The sequence below is a fragment of the Sebastes fasciatus genome, chromosome 8, assembly GCF_043250625.1.
Source record: "Sebastes fasciatus isolate fSebFas1 chromosome 8, fSebFas1.pri, whole genome shotgun sequence".
Classification (NCBI taxonomy): Eukaryota; Metazoa; Chordata; class Actinopteri; order Perciformes; family Sebastidae; genus Sebastes; species Sebastes fasciatus.
In genome coordinates this window covers 15,312,577-15,328,058 of record NC_133802.1, presented here as the reverse complement: position 1 = coordinate 15,328,058, position 15,482 = coordinate 15,312,577, and the positions used below count along the sequence as shown (strand labels likewise).

Below are 15,482 nucleotides of genomic sequence, written 5' to 3'. Positions count from 1 at the left end.
CATATATTTCTGCATCAGCTCGTTCCAGCTCTTCATTGAAGCTATATGATTTTACACAGTTTACACTGAGGGACTGCATGAGTTTTACAGCTGCACCATTCAATCAAAAGGTAATAGTTTTGATTTATGCACATTTCCCCAAAATTCATTCACATTTATTTGTTATCTCTGTAAACTTTGGGATCCCTCATGATAGTTTAAAATACCTTTTTCATTCTTTAACAGTCTAAATATCACAGATCATATCTCACAGTTTTCCTAACACCTACTTTATTACAGTAAGTAAAATGTACGTTTAAATGTACGTTAGAGTTTTTTTAACTTCATTGTGGAGGTATTTCAGGCATGCAGCGTTCTTGTTAAGCACAGAGGTGGTCATTTATTCAGCAATGCATCCATAGAGCCATGTTGATCATTTATTGATTAAGCCTGCACATCCTCCCTAAGCTGTTCGGGGGCTTTTTGTAGAAAAATACATTTTAATCTATGTTGTGTGTACTGTTGTTTTGCCTGTCCTGTCTAGATCAGAGCAGCTCTTACATAATGCTATTTTGATATCCCGGGATTAAGCTGAGGTCCTCTCCACAGACTGGCTGGCTGCTTCCATCATGTTACCCTTCTCCACCCACCTCCCGGGGAAATGACGACTGCTTTTATGGCAAAAAAACAAACTATGTGATGTTACAGTGACGTGATGTTCAATTCCCGGTTTATTTTTGTCTCCACAAACTGAACATAACCCTTTTAGTAGGGCCGTAATCATATTGGTAACTCAGTCATGAACTCTACCTGACAGAGGGAGTGAGCAATGCAGATCATAATGCGTAGTGGTATGATTATAATGGTGCTGGACCAAACCAGAGGAACAAGAGAGAGGCTGGGCAGGATAAGGTAATAAGTGATGAGTTTAGACAAATGAGTGTGTTGTTGAGCTCAGAGGAGCAGGTGCCGCGGCCCTGCACCGGGAGCATGTACAGGTAGCAGGTAAACGCTGCCAAGCAGAGCTCCTAAAGAGGCGGAGTGCTGTTGCGTAAACACAGGACCTTACTGTGTACTCTGTAAACCCACTAGCCCTTGCCCTCTTGAGAAAAGCAAGCAATTAGTTTGAGCCTGTGAGCTCAGACGCATGGAGTGTGATACGCATGTTAAGTGAATCTCAACAGATAAATACTTACAGTAGCTGCAGCTCGTTGCATTTGGAGAGAAAACACACAAAGTCTGCACACACACACAGACGTATAGACTGACGGGAGGCATTCACCTGCAAACACACATCGCGCTGCTGCAGGTTTCACTTTTGTCTCACGGCTGTTTTTGCTTGATCAGTGAGAGTAATGTAAACAGAGCTGAGCGCTCGGAGCCATCTGCCTAATGTCACTGTGGCCCATATCTGTCCTGCTCTCTCTCTCTCTCTTTCTCTCTCTGCACATCTCACTCGTACTCGTCTCACTCTTGTCATGCTCACATTCAGTCTTTTTCCTTCCTCATCCTGCTCCTTTCCACTTATTTCCTTCCGATACCCTCAACATCTGTCAGTCTTCCATGTTATCTGTGTCGTCCATTATGCTGCTGCTGGTCTATTTTTGACCCCACGCCTTGTTTGCTTTCTTTTTGAACTCATCTTTCCATTACCCATCTGTTTCTATTCTTGTACTCTGTAAACTATGTCACCTTGGGTCACCTTTATCCTCTGTTATTCTCATTAGTCCTTTTGTAGCCACCGTGTACACTGTATATTCGCATTAATGCATGCTCTTCTGTTTACATGTACATTTCTTTTGATTTAATATTAGAACAGAAAGTTTGCACCATGTTTTTTTTATCATCTCTTGTTCTACCGTAAACAACAGTAATATTTATTGAAATTTGAGTGTGACTTCACTACGGCATAATAAAATAAAAGTGCAGGAAATCCACTGAATAAACAAGGTTCAAACGCAATGTGGAGCAGAAGCTTATGTTAAGATACACACAGATCAATTCAAAACTGAAGGCCCGTTATTGTGAAATATAACATTTAGACTGCTTTCATACACCTTTGGATAAACTTTCTGGGGAAATTTCAAAAAGTAAAGGAAGCATGGTGGTCAAACGCGAATTTCTGAGGAAGAAGAATCTATCTTAACAATGAAAGGTACTTAAGGGACCCAAAGTGACCTGGATCATGCTGAATAAGGGTGTTAAAAATAATTCTGGAAACCAAGTTGGATTGTTTTGATAAAAGCAGAAGAAAAAAAAAGGTTGTTTTTGTTAGGCCTGTCAAAAATGTTTGAAGTATCGTACATTCAACATGGGCTACTTGAGATAACTTAACTTTTCTCCAGACCGGTCTTTGGGGCTGGAAAAAGAGAATAGTTTCCGACAACCAATTAGACTTGTTCTGTTACATTTCTCAATTTCAGAGGTCTTACTGTGTTTTCTTTATTATTTAAATGTGTTATTAAAGCATCAACAGTTCTCTCCTGTATTCACCTTTCTAATTCTATATCTAGATGCTTTTAACAAAGCCCCTAAATTGATATTTCTGATTTAAAAATACGTTGATATGAAACATTTTAATGAATTTAAAATGTAAGTATTCCTATATTTTAAAATAAATAACAAACAAACAATAATTTTATGCCAGATACCGCAACGATTTTTGATGAAATAGTTTTGGAATAATATGTGGAGCTTTTAAAGGTGTTCTATACAATATTCAGGGCATTAATATAGCAGTAAACATCTATTTGCTACGTAAAGATATAGAGGAGTAATGTCTACTTGAGCAGAGAATGAACTCTCTCCCTCCGTTGTAATCTGAGCTCTGTGCGTTGTTAACATAGCCGGGCCGGCCACGCTGCTTTTAGTGCATGTTAGTGCACGTGAACGTGTCCCACTGGGTAGCTCAGGGCCGCCGCTCTGCACTACTCTCATACGGCGGTTACAGCTGATCATCGCAGAAGCGTAGCACCCACCCTCTAATCTGCAATGATTTATGTTGTGAGTGTGGTTTAAAGGACATTTGGTTCTTAAGTTCTAATAAACAAAACAACAAACACTTCTCAAAGGTCTGATGTTAATAATATACAGTATAATAACATGTGCTGTCAGTTCAGTTACTTTATCAGATAGTGAATGTTATCGTATTAGAAGTATTATGCTGCAATGATTTAAACATCTGTCCAGATTTAGAACATTTAGAATATTAATACAGGAAATTGTACATGTATTTATATCAAGAGTTAACACTAGGAGTTTGGATCACAAATTACATGTGAGACAATAGAGACTATTGATTATAGCTAATATATGAATTCTGCACATAACATGTTACATGAAAGTGGTGAAGATCCTTTTACACTAGATTTAGAGTTCTTTGGATGAGACTATGTGAATCCCCTCCACATAAATAAATGAACCTGTATTCACTTGATTAACAAACATTGTGATTGTGGTTGTGATAGTAGCTTTACCAGAACCCCTTGGCCTTTTGTGTATTTCCATTTTTACCCAGGAGATGTCAGTGTGTAAAAGATTCTGGCCACACACTGTTTAAGTATTGATCATAACTACTTGAGAAAGAAAAGAAGTACAAAATATTTTCTTTGGAAACTGATCTCATGGGATATCTGCAGGGTAAAATAGCAAAACCTTGTTTGAATTAAGGCTTCAAGCCTCTTTCTTTGCTTCTTATTGGTGTTTGATACAGGGTGTATCATTTCTGGACTTCCACCTGGTGCACAACTCATCTCAGTGTAATCATTGAGTATAGTGAGTTCAGGTTAATCACAAAGATTTGTGAAAGACAAAGCAAATTTAAACTGGTGTGTTTAAAAGATTGTGAATAATATTTTATATCTATAGAAAGCTTTGACCCAAATATTTGGATAAACATGTTTCTGTTTCATTTCACTCACTGATCTACAGCCGAAAACATCCTCTGAATAAAAATGAAAAGTGAGATGGGGCTAACAAAATCTTGGTAGAAGTCTGTGTCAGACTGTACGACATCAATTTGAGTTATGTCAGATTGTGCGATGCCTGTGTGGTGAATCGTAGCGCTATGATGTTGAGAGCAGAAGCACGTCGTCAGCTTGCATTATCCACCTGAAAATGCAGCAAAGCAATAAACCATGTTTGGCCAAAATGCCACAAACTATTTTTCGTTTTGCCTTCATCATTTTGATTTCTATGTTCACCCCATAAAATATTCAAAATGTCCCTTGAGAAATGTTATACCGTCCAGTGTATTCTCCGTCATGTTATGTTGTATTCTGATTAGTTGGTTTATAGACGTGGGCAGGAGCTGCAGTCACATTGTGAGAATTTGGTCCTTAATTTCTGTCTTTGTTTTTGGTCGCCAAATCAGCCAAGTTTCTCTCAGGATTGTCAACTTTCGTCTCAGACAGCCCAAAATCAGAGTGTGTGGAGGGGCCTTAGTGCACGTATAGTTTGTCTTGAGTCTCTTGAGAGAGATGGGGAACAGAAATGTTTGAGAAAAGATAATCAATAATGTAACCCTTACAAAGAGTGCAATAAAACCTCATCACCAGTTCATGTTTTTATGTCTTTTTGTAAAGATTTTCCCGTAAAGTCGAGCACTTGAGTTGTTCTGTATCTCTATCAATCTATCTATCTTACTGTCAATGAAACCAGTTTTACTATGATTTAAGGTTGAATCCACAAAAACAAATTACATCCTGACTTTTTTTCAAATATTTATTTACACAATTTAAACGTGTTCATCTTGTGTGCTTTTCTCTCTCAGTAATGAAGTTTTGATTCATGAAACCATTTTGTCCCGAAAGCAATAACACCAACACTGGTACATGAGAAATGAATGTGTAGTCTGATGAGAAAGTACTATCGGTGATTTATTTTATGAGAATATTGCAGAATATTACACCTGCTTACCTTTATGCTTAAATCATGATCCAATCACTCCCTGAGTTACCTCGCAGGATTAGCAGTATCCTCCTTCCGGCCTTATATCTTAAGCTTGACGACCTCTTCCCTCTCTCCTCTCTTGTATCTCCAGGTGAGCGCTAATGTCCTGATCTTCCTGTGCACTAACATCATCGGTATCTGTACCCACTACCCCGCTGAGGTTTCTCAGAGACAAGCCTTCCAGGAGACCAGAGGATACATCCAGGCCAGACTACATCTGCAGAGGGAGAATCAACAACAGGTAGGCCTGCACACACATATGCATATATACACTATTGTCTCTATGTATATACAGTATAACCATGTTGGCCAGAATATAAGACCTATTTCCAACACCTATTTTTGGAAAAAGAGTCCTCAACCTTGACGCCTTTTCTCTCGTAAAAATAAATAAATAATAATCCCACATTTGTGTAGTAGGGTTTTCAAGTGCAGCTAATTCTTCACATCAGTCTCATATTCACTCTCCTGTTGGGCTCTTGGAGGCCGCTACTGGCAGTTGTCTGTTTGAGAGATGATCCGGTCCCTGGTCCAGTTTCTGCAGGAAAGACATCAGGAATTTGTTTCCTTCCTGGCAGCAAAACATGAGCACAAGCAGTCAGAAACTCTCATAGTTTGAACTGGATTAACTCTAAAATACACACTATAAAAGGACTTGAATTAACTTGCTAGTCTAGCAACATGAAGGCTACAAACAACCCTTAATGCAACACACTCCGTATTAACGGAATAGTTTGGGTGTTTTGAAGTGGGGTTGTATGAGGTACTAATCCATAGTCAGTGTATGTACAGTATGTATGTACTGTAGATGACGGTCGGCATGCTCCCGCGAAGTGCAGCCAAACAAAAGTTGGGAAAAGTTTAGCTTTTAGTGGCGAAATGCAGACAGAGAGGGCCTGCAGACAATCAGTAAACAGATCCTGTGACTCCTGTGTTGACCGACGTTACAAAGAATTTCTTCCCACCTGAAACAATATCAGTTTAAGTGTACGTTATATTTAGAATATTTAACTTTAATACATTACATGTTCGTGAATATGATTTGTGCCTGAGTCATGTCAGATAGATTTTCATTAGCAATCACGGCGTCATCAAAATCTGTCTTTTGTTATTGTTTTGATTGAGAGACTCCTAGCGGCAGAAATTACATAATGTGCCTTTAAGTCTAAAACATGTTGCCTTGTGACTAAAATAAGAAATACACATTGCACATAGACAATAATATTGTGAATGACACAATCTTTATTTTGTTTCCTTTTTTTGTGTTTTTTTTTTTACAGGAACGTCTGTTGCTTTCAGTGTTGCCAAGGCACGTTGCCATGGAGATGAAGGCTGACATCAATGCCAAGAAGGAAGACATGATGTTCCATAAAATCTATATCCAGAAACACGACAATGTCAGGTCAGCCGGGACACTTGGCCTCAGGGCTTGAGTTCGTGCTTTATCCATGAATTAAAATTTCTCTTACTTTATCAACCTTGTTTTCTGTTATAGTAGTAGTATTAGTAATATTTGAGTACATGATATGGTGTACTATGATGTCACATCATCCTCAAAACCTAAAATATGTGTTGCTTAATCCCATAAAAAACACAAAACAATTTTTTTCCCCCGTAATTCTTCCTGAGAATGATTCACAACACATTCATACACACACAAACACACACACACACACACACACACACACACACACACACACACACAAGCGCGCTCATAGAGTCATAAGAGGGTAGAGTGGTTTGGCAGAGTGGAGGCTAATTAACACTAGTGAGGGAATACTTAATCACCAGCAGCCAAGATAAGATAATCCCCAAAGATAGAGAGCTTCAGCACACATTCAATTACAGCACTGAGCAAACAAACTGCACACACACAAACACACAAACACACACACACACACACACACACACACACACACACACACACACACACACACACACACACACACACACACACACACACAAACACACACGCACGCACACACACACACACACACACACACACACACACACACACACACACACACACACACACACACACACACACACAAACACACAAACACACACACACACACACACACACACACACACTGGCACAGATCTCCTTCAGAAGACTTTAAGGTCAAACTTCCTGCCTCTCTCAAGGTCAGCAGCCCTGATAGTAACATACTGCAACATACTAGTGCTGCTGCTGCTGCGTAGTGATGGAAATATAATCAGTGTCCGTTAGAGTTGCACAGTTGCTAACGCTAAAACTTCCATACTGAACCTAAGTGAGGATGCTTGATAAGTTTAGTCAAACATTAATAGTGTTTTATTTTCTGTCTTTTATCTCGTCCTCAGTATTCTGTTTGCAGACATCGAGGGTTTCACCAGCCTGGCCTCTCAGTGCACGGCTCAGGAGCTGGTCATGACACTCAATGAACTCTTTGCCCGTTTCGACAAGCTGGCATCGGTAAGGATCCACAGCGTCTGTTGTCTGTTGTGTTTTTATGCCTCCAAGCCAGCGACAGCCATGGCCGGAGGAATTACGTTTTCAGGTTGTCCGTACGTACGTACATCCGACCCATTATCGTGGACGCGACATCTCAGGAACGCCGCAGAGGAATTTCTTAAAATTTGCCACAAACGTCCACTTGGACTCAAGGATGAACTGATTCGATTCTGGCGGTCAAAGGTCACTGTGACCTCACAAATCATGTTTTTGGCCATAACTCAAGAATGAATATGCTAATTATGACAATATCACACACATGTCTAGCAGGATAAAATGATTAAGGGATGACGTATTGGACAGACATGGATGTAAACTGCAACTTGTTGGCGGATGCATACAAACTAGTCTTAAGGGAGTAATTTGACATTTTGGGACATAGCTTTTGACTTCCTGATAGTCGGATTATGTAACCAGATCCTGGTTTACTGTTTCCCCTCGCCTCCAGTCTTTACACGAGCTAATCTTGGCTGAAGCGTCATTCTGACGACAACAGACAGATATTACAGTTCCCAAAATGTCCAACTATTCCTTTATTTTTTTTTGTCCTTTTAGACACTAACACTTTCATCTTCTGTCGTCCCTTTTCCCTCTTTCTTTCTCAGGAGAATCACTGTCTGCGTATTAAAATTTTGGGTGATTGTTACTACTGTGTGTCCGGGCTGCCTGAACCCCGGGCCGACCACGCCCACTGCTGCGTGGAGATGGGCGTCGACATGATAGAGGCGATCTCGTGAGTGGAAATAGTTTTTGCATACGTGTGTTTGTTTTGGAGTTTGTTTGGTGTCTTGTGCAAAGATTTGTCCTTCCGCTGCGGAGGAGATGCTGATCTCCTGGGCTGTGTGTCTGCAGGCTGGTGCGCGAGGTGACGGGGGTCAACGTTAACATGCGCGTTGGGATCCACAGCGGGCGTGTGCACTGCGGCGTGCTGGGACTCAGGAAGTGGCAGTTTGACGTGTGGTCAAACGATGTCACGCTGGCCAATCACATGGAGGCGGGAGGCAAAGCAGGGTGAGGGAAATAAACACAGGTTCACACATACATGTACAGTTTACTTTTATAAAAATGATCACAGGGTACAATAGCTGTAAACACCATTTACTGGTGGTGAATAGTATTTCCTTTATTTGATAAAAACATGTTTACAAAGACACTTTAAGATTCTTTATAACCAATAAAGTGAAGGAGGTTCACTTAAAATACTTAATAATTTATTAGTAAATATACAGATAATAAAGATACTTCTCTGTATTCGAAAAGCACGAAAAATTATAATTGATGTAATTCCTAGTCTTTGTGTCTTTCTGTAGGCGGATCCACGTCACTGAGGCCACTTTGCAGTATCTTAATGGAGACTATGAGGTGGAACCAGGCTTTGGAGGTGAGAGGAACGCGTATCTGAAGGAGAACAGCATTGAGACCTTCCTGGTTCTCGGCTGCAGCCAGAAACGGGTCAGTGCACAAAAACACACACCGCTTAATAAAGATATAACAGGTTTATTATGGCATCTTGTTGGCATTTTTGCTGTACAAAAATATGCATTTTAATACTTATATTAAATATATTCATAATTGTTTTATTTTGAAATGTTATCCTTTGTATTCCCTTCTTCTAATCCTTATTTTTTAACCTTATTTTAACCATTATTATTATTACTTTTAGCACATACTTTGAGTAGGCCACCCCTGCATTTCACTGCACATATTAATTAGGTCTAGCCTAATTTTCACAGCAACAAAAAATAGTGAAAATTATCTTTTGACAGTATATCGACATCATACCAGCAACAGTACTACAATTTCAAAATTTATTTTTAACTCAACACTTCCAGTTTCTTTTTCAAAATAAAAGCCCTCTAGCATTTTTCTGTGGATAGAATCCCTTCAATTGTTAAAACAAGGCTTTTATTCTGAAATATTTGTAGGACAGTGTTGTGGAAAATGCAGTGAATTGCACGGCACGGCTACTGGCTTTTAATTGTGAATTATTATTATTGTTTACAAATGAGCACACGCTTCTTAACCTTCTTTTCTGTCTGAAATAGATATAAATTAAATTTATAATGAAATTAAATGGCAAACTCTACGTAGAAAGAAAGGACTGGCAGTGACAGACGCATCCCCACTGAGTAACTAAGCTAAGGGTCTAGAAGCTTTAAGCTGGTGGTGTTGAAGTGCAGGTTGGAATAACTAACATAAAGAATGGTGAAGGAGGCACAATCTAAACAGAGAGAGTGGACAGATTTGTGAATGAAGAAATCTTTCTAGATGCTGAACTGACTGCACACTTCCCCTCGTGGGCGTGATAATAAAATGAAAAAGTGCTCTTCTGGTGTATTTAGTCACTTGTATTGTCATTGACTGTGTTGCATGAGAACAGTTGGTCAAGCCTTCATGTTCTTCCCTCTGAGCAGAAGGAGGAGAAGGCGATGATGGCGAAGATGCAGCGGACGAGAGCCAACTCTAATGAGGGTCTGATGCCGCGCTGGGTCCCCGACAGAACCTTCTCCAGGACCAAAGACTCCAAAGTCTTCAGACAAATGGTGAGAATGAGCAACAGTAGACTCCTTCACGGTGATAGCGCCGGGCTGCAGCTTTTCTGAGACAGTCATATTTTGTGTCTCTTTTCTTCTTCAGGGGATTGATGAGACCTCCAGTAAAGACAAGTGAGTACTGACTCTTGATGAGTACTTGTGGTCACGTGACATGTGCTTCACTGGATGTCATTAACAACATGTATCTTTTTGCAGCCGTTGTGTTCAGGAGGCCATGAACCCGGAGGACGAGGTGGATGAGTTTCTGGGGCGAGCCATCGACGCTCGCAGCATTGACCAGCTAAGAAAAGACCACGTTAAGAAGTTCCTGCTCACCTTCCAGACAGCTAGCCTGGAGAAAAAGGTTCAGACTAAAACCCCTGATTATCATCTGTGCTTCTTCAACTCAAATATAATCAGACACAGTTCAGTAAAGGAGACGGCGCACTGAGAGTCAGTTTCCTGTATCTGTGTCACGTGGGTTTTGCCGCTGTATCGCCCCTTTAGGAGATTAGCGGCATGTCCTGAGTCTATTAACTCCAATGGGAGAAGTGAACATGAACACAGATTATGACTGTGTCTTTCACCCTATAGTCACCAAAGTAAATATTGGACCCATTTTTCACAAGATTCATATCTTCAGAACATTCTGACATTTTTCAGACGGACAAATCAGGAGAAAATCAACTTGGTTCGAGACCTTTCTCTCTCTCAGCAACACACTCTGGCGAGATCTGGCAGCTAACGTTCACTAACGGCCTAGCTAACTAATTTTTGTAATGCAAAATATGTCTGTTAATAGAAAATATAAATACATTATGCAAATATTATCCAGTCTACTTTCATCCATCCACACAATGTTCACAATACTTCCAAACGAGGAGGGGGGTTGGGAGGCAAACACGCCATGACCACGCCCACTTAGGAGACAGGAAGTGAATACTCTTTCAAACCATTGGCGGAGCTTGTAATAAGTCATCTTTGTTATAGAGCATCTTTGATATAATTCATGTTTGTATCTGACTCTCTTCTTCTGCTGTTTCCTGTTGCAGTATTCCAAGAAGGTGGACGATCGTTTTGGAGGTTATGTTGCGTGTACTCTACTAGTATTCTGCTTCATATCCTTCATACAGATTGTTATTTTTCCACAGTGAGTACTTCACATTGTTCACATACTGTAGATCCACCAGTATGTTTTTAAGTTTGCTTTTATATATATATATATATATATATATATATATATATATATACACACACACACACAAAATTATTCTCAGAACCATCTCAGAATTATTATTATTATTATTATTATTATTATCAGTTACAATGATCCTATAATAATAAACAGACATATAAACATGAAAAAAATGCATGTAACTACTGAATGAAAAATAACATCAGTGATATCGGTATACCGTTACAATCCTAGTGTCACGTTTTATTAATGAAATGCTAAAATACAGTAGGACACAAGCTCAACACATCAGCTTTTCACTTTTAGTGAAAGGTCTTGCATAAATATACATATGTGTGTTCATCACTTGTATATAAAACTTAGAAAAACTAGATCTTAACATTTCACAATCAGCAGATGAATTCATATAAGTTGAGCTTTTGAATTCATGCTCAGAATATAAACATCTATCTGCTCTTACACAGTCGCATGCAAAAGAGTTGACAGCTTTAGCTGTGAGAGCCCCTTAAATGTTTCTCTATAACCATGTTTATGTATTTTATCTTGCAGTACCCCGGTCATGCTGGGAATCTACATCAGTATCTTCGTCATACTCGCCAACATCCTTTTCATCTGTGCCATATATTCGTGCATCAAGGTAGCGGAGCTTTTCAGAACACACACAAACAGCTATTTTGCTAATATGTGCATTCACTGTGTGATTAACGTGTAAATCGTCTCTTTTCCCTCCTCTCGTAGCTCTTTCCAGCTGCAATGCAGACTGTTTCAAAGAAGATTGTCCAGTCTCGCACCAACAGCACCCTGGTTGGAGTGTTGTCCATTATCCTCGTTTTCATCTCTGCCTTTGTTAATATGGTGAGATTAAGGAGACAGCATATCCGTACAGTACACAAACTGTTGAACATCATGCTGAATACATGTGTGTGTGTATGTTTGGCTCCACTGCAGTTTGCCTGTGACACCAAGAGCTTGGCACAATGTGTTGCCGAGAAGCTGAACACCTCCGTGACGCTGGTGACGCCCTGTTTGATCCGCAGCTTGAATGTGTCCATTGATGGGGGTCTAGAGATCTGTCCTAGTGAAGGCCCCTCCTGCCCCTTTCCCGAGGTGAGTTCATTGTTATGTCGCCACTTCACCGTTTGTGTTCCCCCACGCTACTGGTCAATCCTTTTCAAAAAAATAAAATGTCACATTTGCATTTGTGCTTTTTTCTCTCTGAGATCTATTGTTGATAATAAACCTCTTTGTGACGCCGCTCTCCAGTATTTCAGCTACAGTGTGCTGCTGACGTTGCTGGCCTGCTCGGTGTTCCTGCAGATCAGCAGCATAGGGAAGCTGGCCCTCATGCTGCTCATCCAGCTCACCTTCCTGCTGCTGGTGGAGTGGCCACAAGTAGCACTGTTCGACAACGCAGACCTCTTTGTCACCGCCAATGCCATGTAAGGGCTACAGGCTGTGGGTGCTAATGCAGAGGGGAGGGGGGGGCACAGGATAATATTCTATGTATAAAAAACAGGCAGCTTTTTTCTTGTCTTGATTGTAGGGCTGGGTATTGAACCTCAATACTTTTTGAATACCGGACTGACTATCAATGTGTATCAAGGGAATCGAAAGTTGGCATCGAATGCTTGGTCGGAGTCTTTTTTACTTTTTTTTTTTTATCAGAAATTTTCTTATCTAAATCCGTAAACGTTTCCAACTTTAGACTTTAGATTAAATATGTTTTTATCAGCCCTGATGCATTGAGCAAGTTTGGCAGTATTTTGTATCATGACAAAAATATTTTAAGATGCTCACATAGGGAATATGAGCATGTTAAAATATAGGTATATAAAGGTAAAATAAAGGTATCAAAAAAGTATTTTGGTATAAGTATCAAAACTAAGGTATTGTACTGGCATCAATATCAAACGTTTTGAAACAATACCCAGCCTGACTTGGATGTTTAGACCTATTTGTGCCATGAATTAAAGCAACTTTGAATATATAATATTATTCTAGTTAAATGTATATTCCATTATGTGTTCTAATGTTATTTGTTTTTATCCTTTTTAGTGATTTAAATGAAACCAGTGCTGAATGGTAAGAATTAAAATTTCTATTTAGACTCAAAAGAGACACTTTTATTATAATATTATAGCGATTATTTGCTTTATTTGTATTGACCAGAATGTTTTTTTGAATGTTTTTAATTTTAGGTCCAGTTTCAATGAAACTTCAACCCAGTGGTAAGATTACATTCAGTGTTTTTTATCTGATTCTATCATCTCAAAGCTTTTGTCCATTAATGTGACCGTGTTGTTCGTCACTTTGCAGCCCATTTGTTGTGACCAAAGTGTCCCTGAGGGTCATGACTCCAGTGATCCTCACAGTCTTTGTCCTGGCACTATACCTGCACGCCCAGCAGGTCGAATCTACCGCACGCCTCGACTTCCTGTGGAAATTACAGGTATGTACAGCGTCCACCAGAGGGTGTCATCTGACCGTGTGAACTACAAACCCAGTCTCTTCACATTTCTGCAGAAGCTGATGAAGATGATTGAGCTGTCTCACAGTTTATTAATAGAATATCTGCAGTCTTGTCTATACCTCGACCCTGCCAGACATTTTATTACAGCATTCATAAACGCTGAATATATCTAACAAAGAACCTTCACTCCCAGGCCACAGAGGAGAAGGAGGAGATGGAGGAACTGCAAGCCTACAATCGCCGCCTCCTCCATAATATTCTGCCTAAGGACGTAGCCGCTCACTTTTTGGCACGTGAACGGCGTAACGACGAGCTATACTACCAGTCCTGTGAGTGTGTGGCCGTCATGTTCGCCTCCATCAGCAATTTCTCTGAATTCTACGTGGAGCTAGAGGCCAACAACGAGGGAGTGGAGTGTCTCCGGCTGCTCAACGAGATCATTGCTGACTTTGACGAGGTAAAGTTTGTTTGTAAAGCTCAGTGTGTCGTCCCTTTGACCGTTGCTAACTGCTAATTTAAAAAAAGAAATGTGCACAAATGTGATCACTATCTGTTCTCAGATCATCAGTGAAGAGAAGTACAGGCAGCTAGAGAAGATCAAGACTATCGGTTCCACCTACATGGCGGCGTCCGGTCTCAATGACTCCACCTACGACAAGGAGGGCCGTTCACACATTCTTGCACTGGCCGACTACGCCATGAGACTGAGGGAGCAGATGAAATACATCAACGAGCATTCCTTCAACAACTTCCAGATGAAGATAGGTAGGCGACATTCAAATGTTTGGAAAGTTTTCTAATACGGTAAACGGGTTTGTTGATGCAGTGAAATGTTTTTGTCTTTAATTCCCAGGTCTGAACATTGGACCAGTGGTAGCTGGGGTTATTGGTGCGCGGAAGCCTCAATATGATATTTGGGGAAACACAGTCAATGTGGCCAGTCGTATGGACAGCACAGGTGTACCTGACTGCATACAGGTAGGCGTCATTTAACAACTAATAAAATTCAGAACTAAATAGGTTTCTAAAGTGAAGTCAAGCTGTCGGTTTTATATCAGAATTGAATATGAATACATTTAAGAATTAAATTGAGATAGCAACAACAATACTTATGAAACATTGTTTGAATAACGTATTATTAGGTACACCTGTACAATATATTGCAATTCCATTATATTTTTCCGAAGTTTAAAATGTTGATTTTTTGTTGATTGTCATAAATCTGTGCATTCAATTCTGTTTATTGCTGAGATCATAGTTAAAGGTGGTATATTATATTCAGAGAGGCACAATATTATAAATGCAAAATTATGTATAGAATGTAAACATACGTATATGAAGAATACGGATGTCAAGCTGCTTCCAGGTGTTGCCAAACAAATAGTAGACTTAAAGGCAGAACCGCATTCGATTGTACAGGTGTGTCTGATAAAGTCTCCGCTAAGTGTCTGATGAATACCTGGTAGATTACTGTAAGAACTCTTGCGTCACATTGAGTCACTGTTGATTTTACAGCTGAGATAATTTACCTTTTTCACAACCGCCCAAGCAGCCAGCTCAGTCCAAAAATGTTGTGCAACCAAGCCAATAGGCAGCAGCTGAGGAAGATAGTTTTATGATTAGTCATTTGTATTTTGATGATAAATTTGTCACAGAAATTGGCCCCCAATAACTATGTGTGAATACCGGTATTGATTAGAGCGGATTTAAATGGAGATTTTTACTGTCATTATTTTTGGAATGAAGGTTACAGTACTTAGTTATTGTTGTCTCATAAGAGCTGAAATGAGTAACCGTTCACCTGCAAAATTTTAAATGAGAAAATTAAAATAATAAACAGTCGTAGTTTTCCTCATTAAA

General features: G+C 39.8%; 1 protein-coding gene across 1 annotated transcript in view; it reads left to right on the top strand.

Annotated features, from left to right (window-relative positions):
* LOC141772598 (adenylate cyclase type 6-like) overlaps positions 1-15,482 on the top strand; it is a 40,093-nt gene that overhangs the window by 24,262 nt on the left and 349 nt on the right. The window contains exons 4-23 of the mRNA XM_074643748.1: positions 5,021-5,170; positions 6,210-6,331; positions 7,273-7,384; positions 8,029-8,156; positions 8,276-8,434; positions 8,734-8,875; positions 9,838-9,966; positions 10,061-10,089; positions 10,174-10,321; positions 11,010-11,107; positions 11,702-11,789; positions 11,891-12,007; positions 12,101-12,259; positions 12,416-12,591; positions 13,208-13,234; positions 13,351-13,380; positions 13,469-13,601; positions 13,816-14,079; positions 14,183-14,387; positions 14,476-14,600. Coding sequence (XP_074499849.1) covers positions 5,021-5,170; positions 6,210-6,331; positions 7,273-7,384; positions 8,029-8,156; positions 8,276-8,434; positions 8,734-8,875; positions 9,838-9,966; positions 10,061-10,089; positions 10,174-10,321; positions 11,010-11,107; positions 11,702-11,789; positions 11,891-12,007; positions 12,101-12,259; positions 12,416-12,591; positions 13,208-13,234; positions 13,351-13,380; positions 13,469-13,601; positions 13,816-14,079; positions 14,183-14,387; positions 14,476-14,600 — 2,541 coding nt within the window. The remainder of the gene's footprint in view (positions 1-5,020; positions 5,171-6,209; positions 6,332-7,272; positions 7,385-8,028; positions 8,157-8,275; positions 8,435-8,733; positions 8,876-9,837; positions 9,967-10,060; positions 10,090-10,173; positions 10,322-11,009; positions 11,108-11,701; positions 11,790-11,890; positions 12,008-12,100; positions 12,260-12,415; positions 12,592-13,207; positions 13,235-13,350; positions 13,381-13,468; positions 13,602-13,815; positions 14,080-14,182; positions 14,388-14,475; positions 14,601-15,482) is intronic.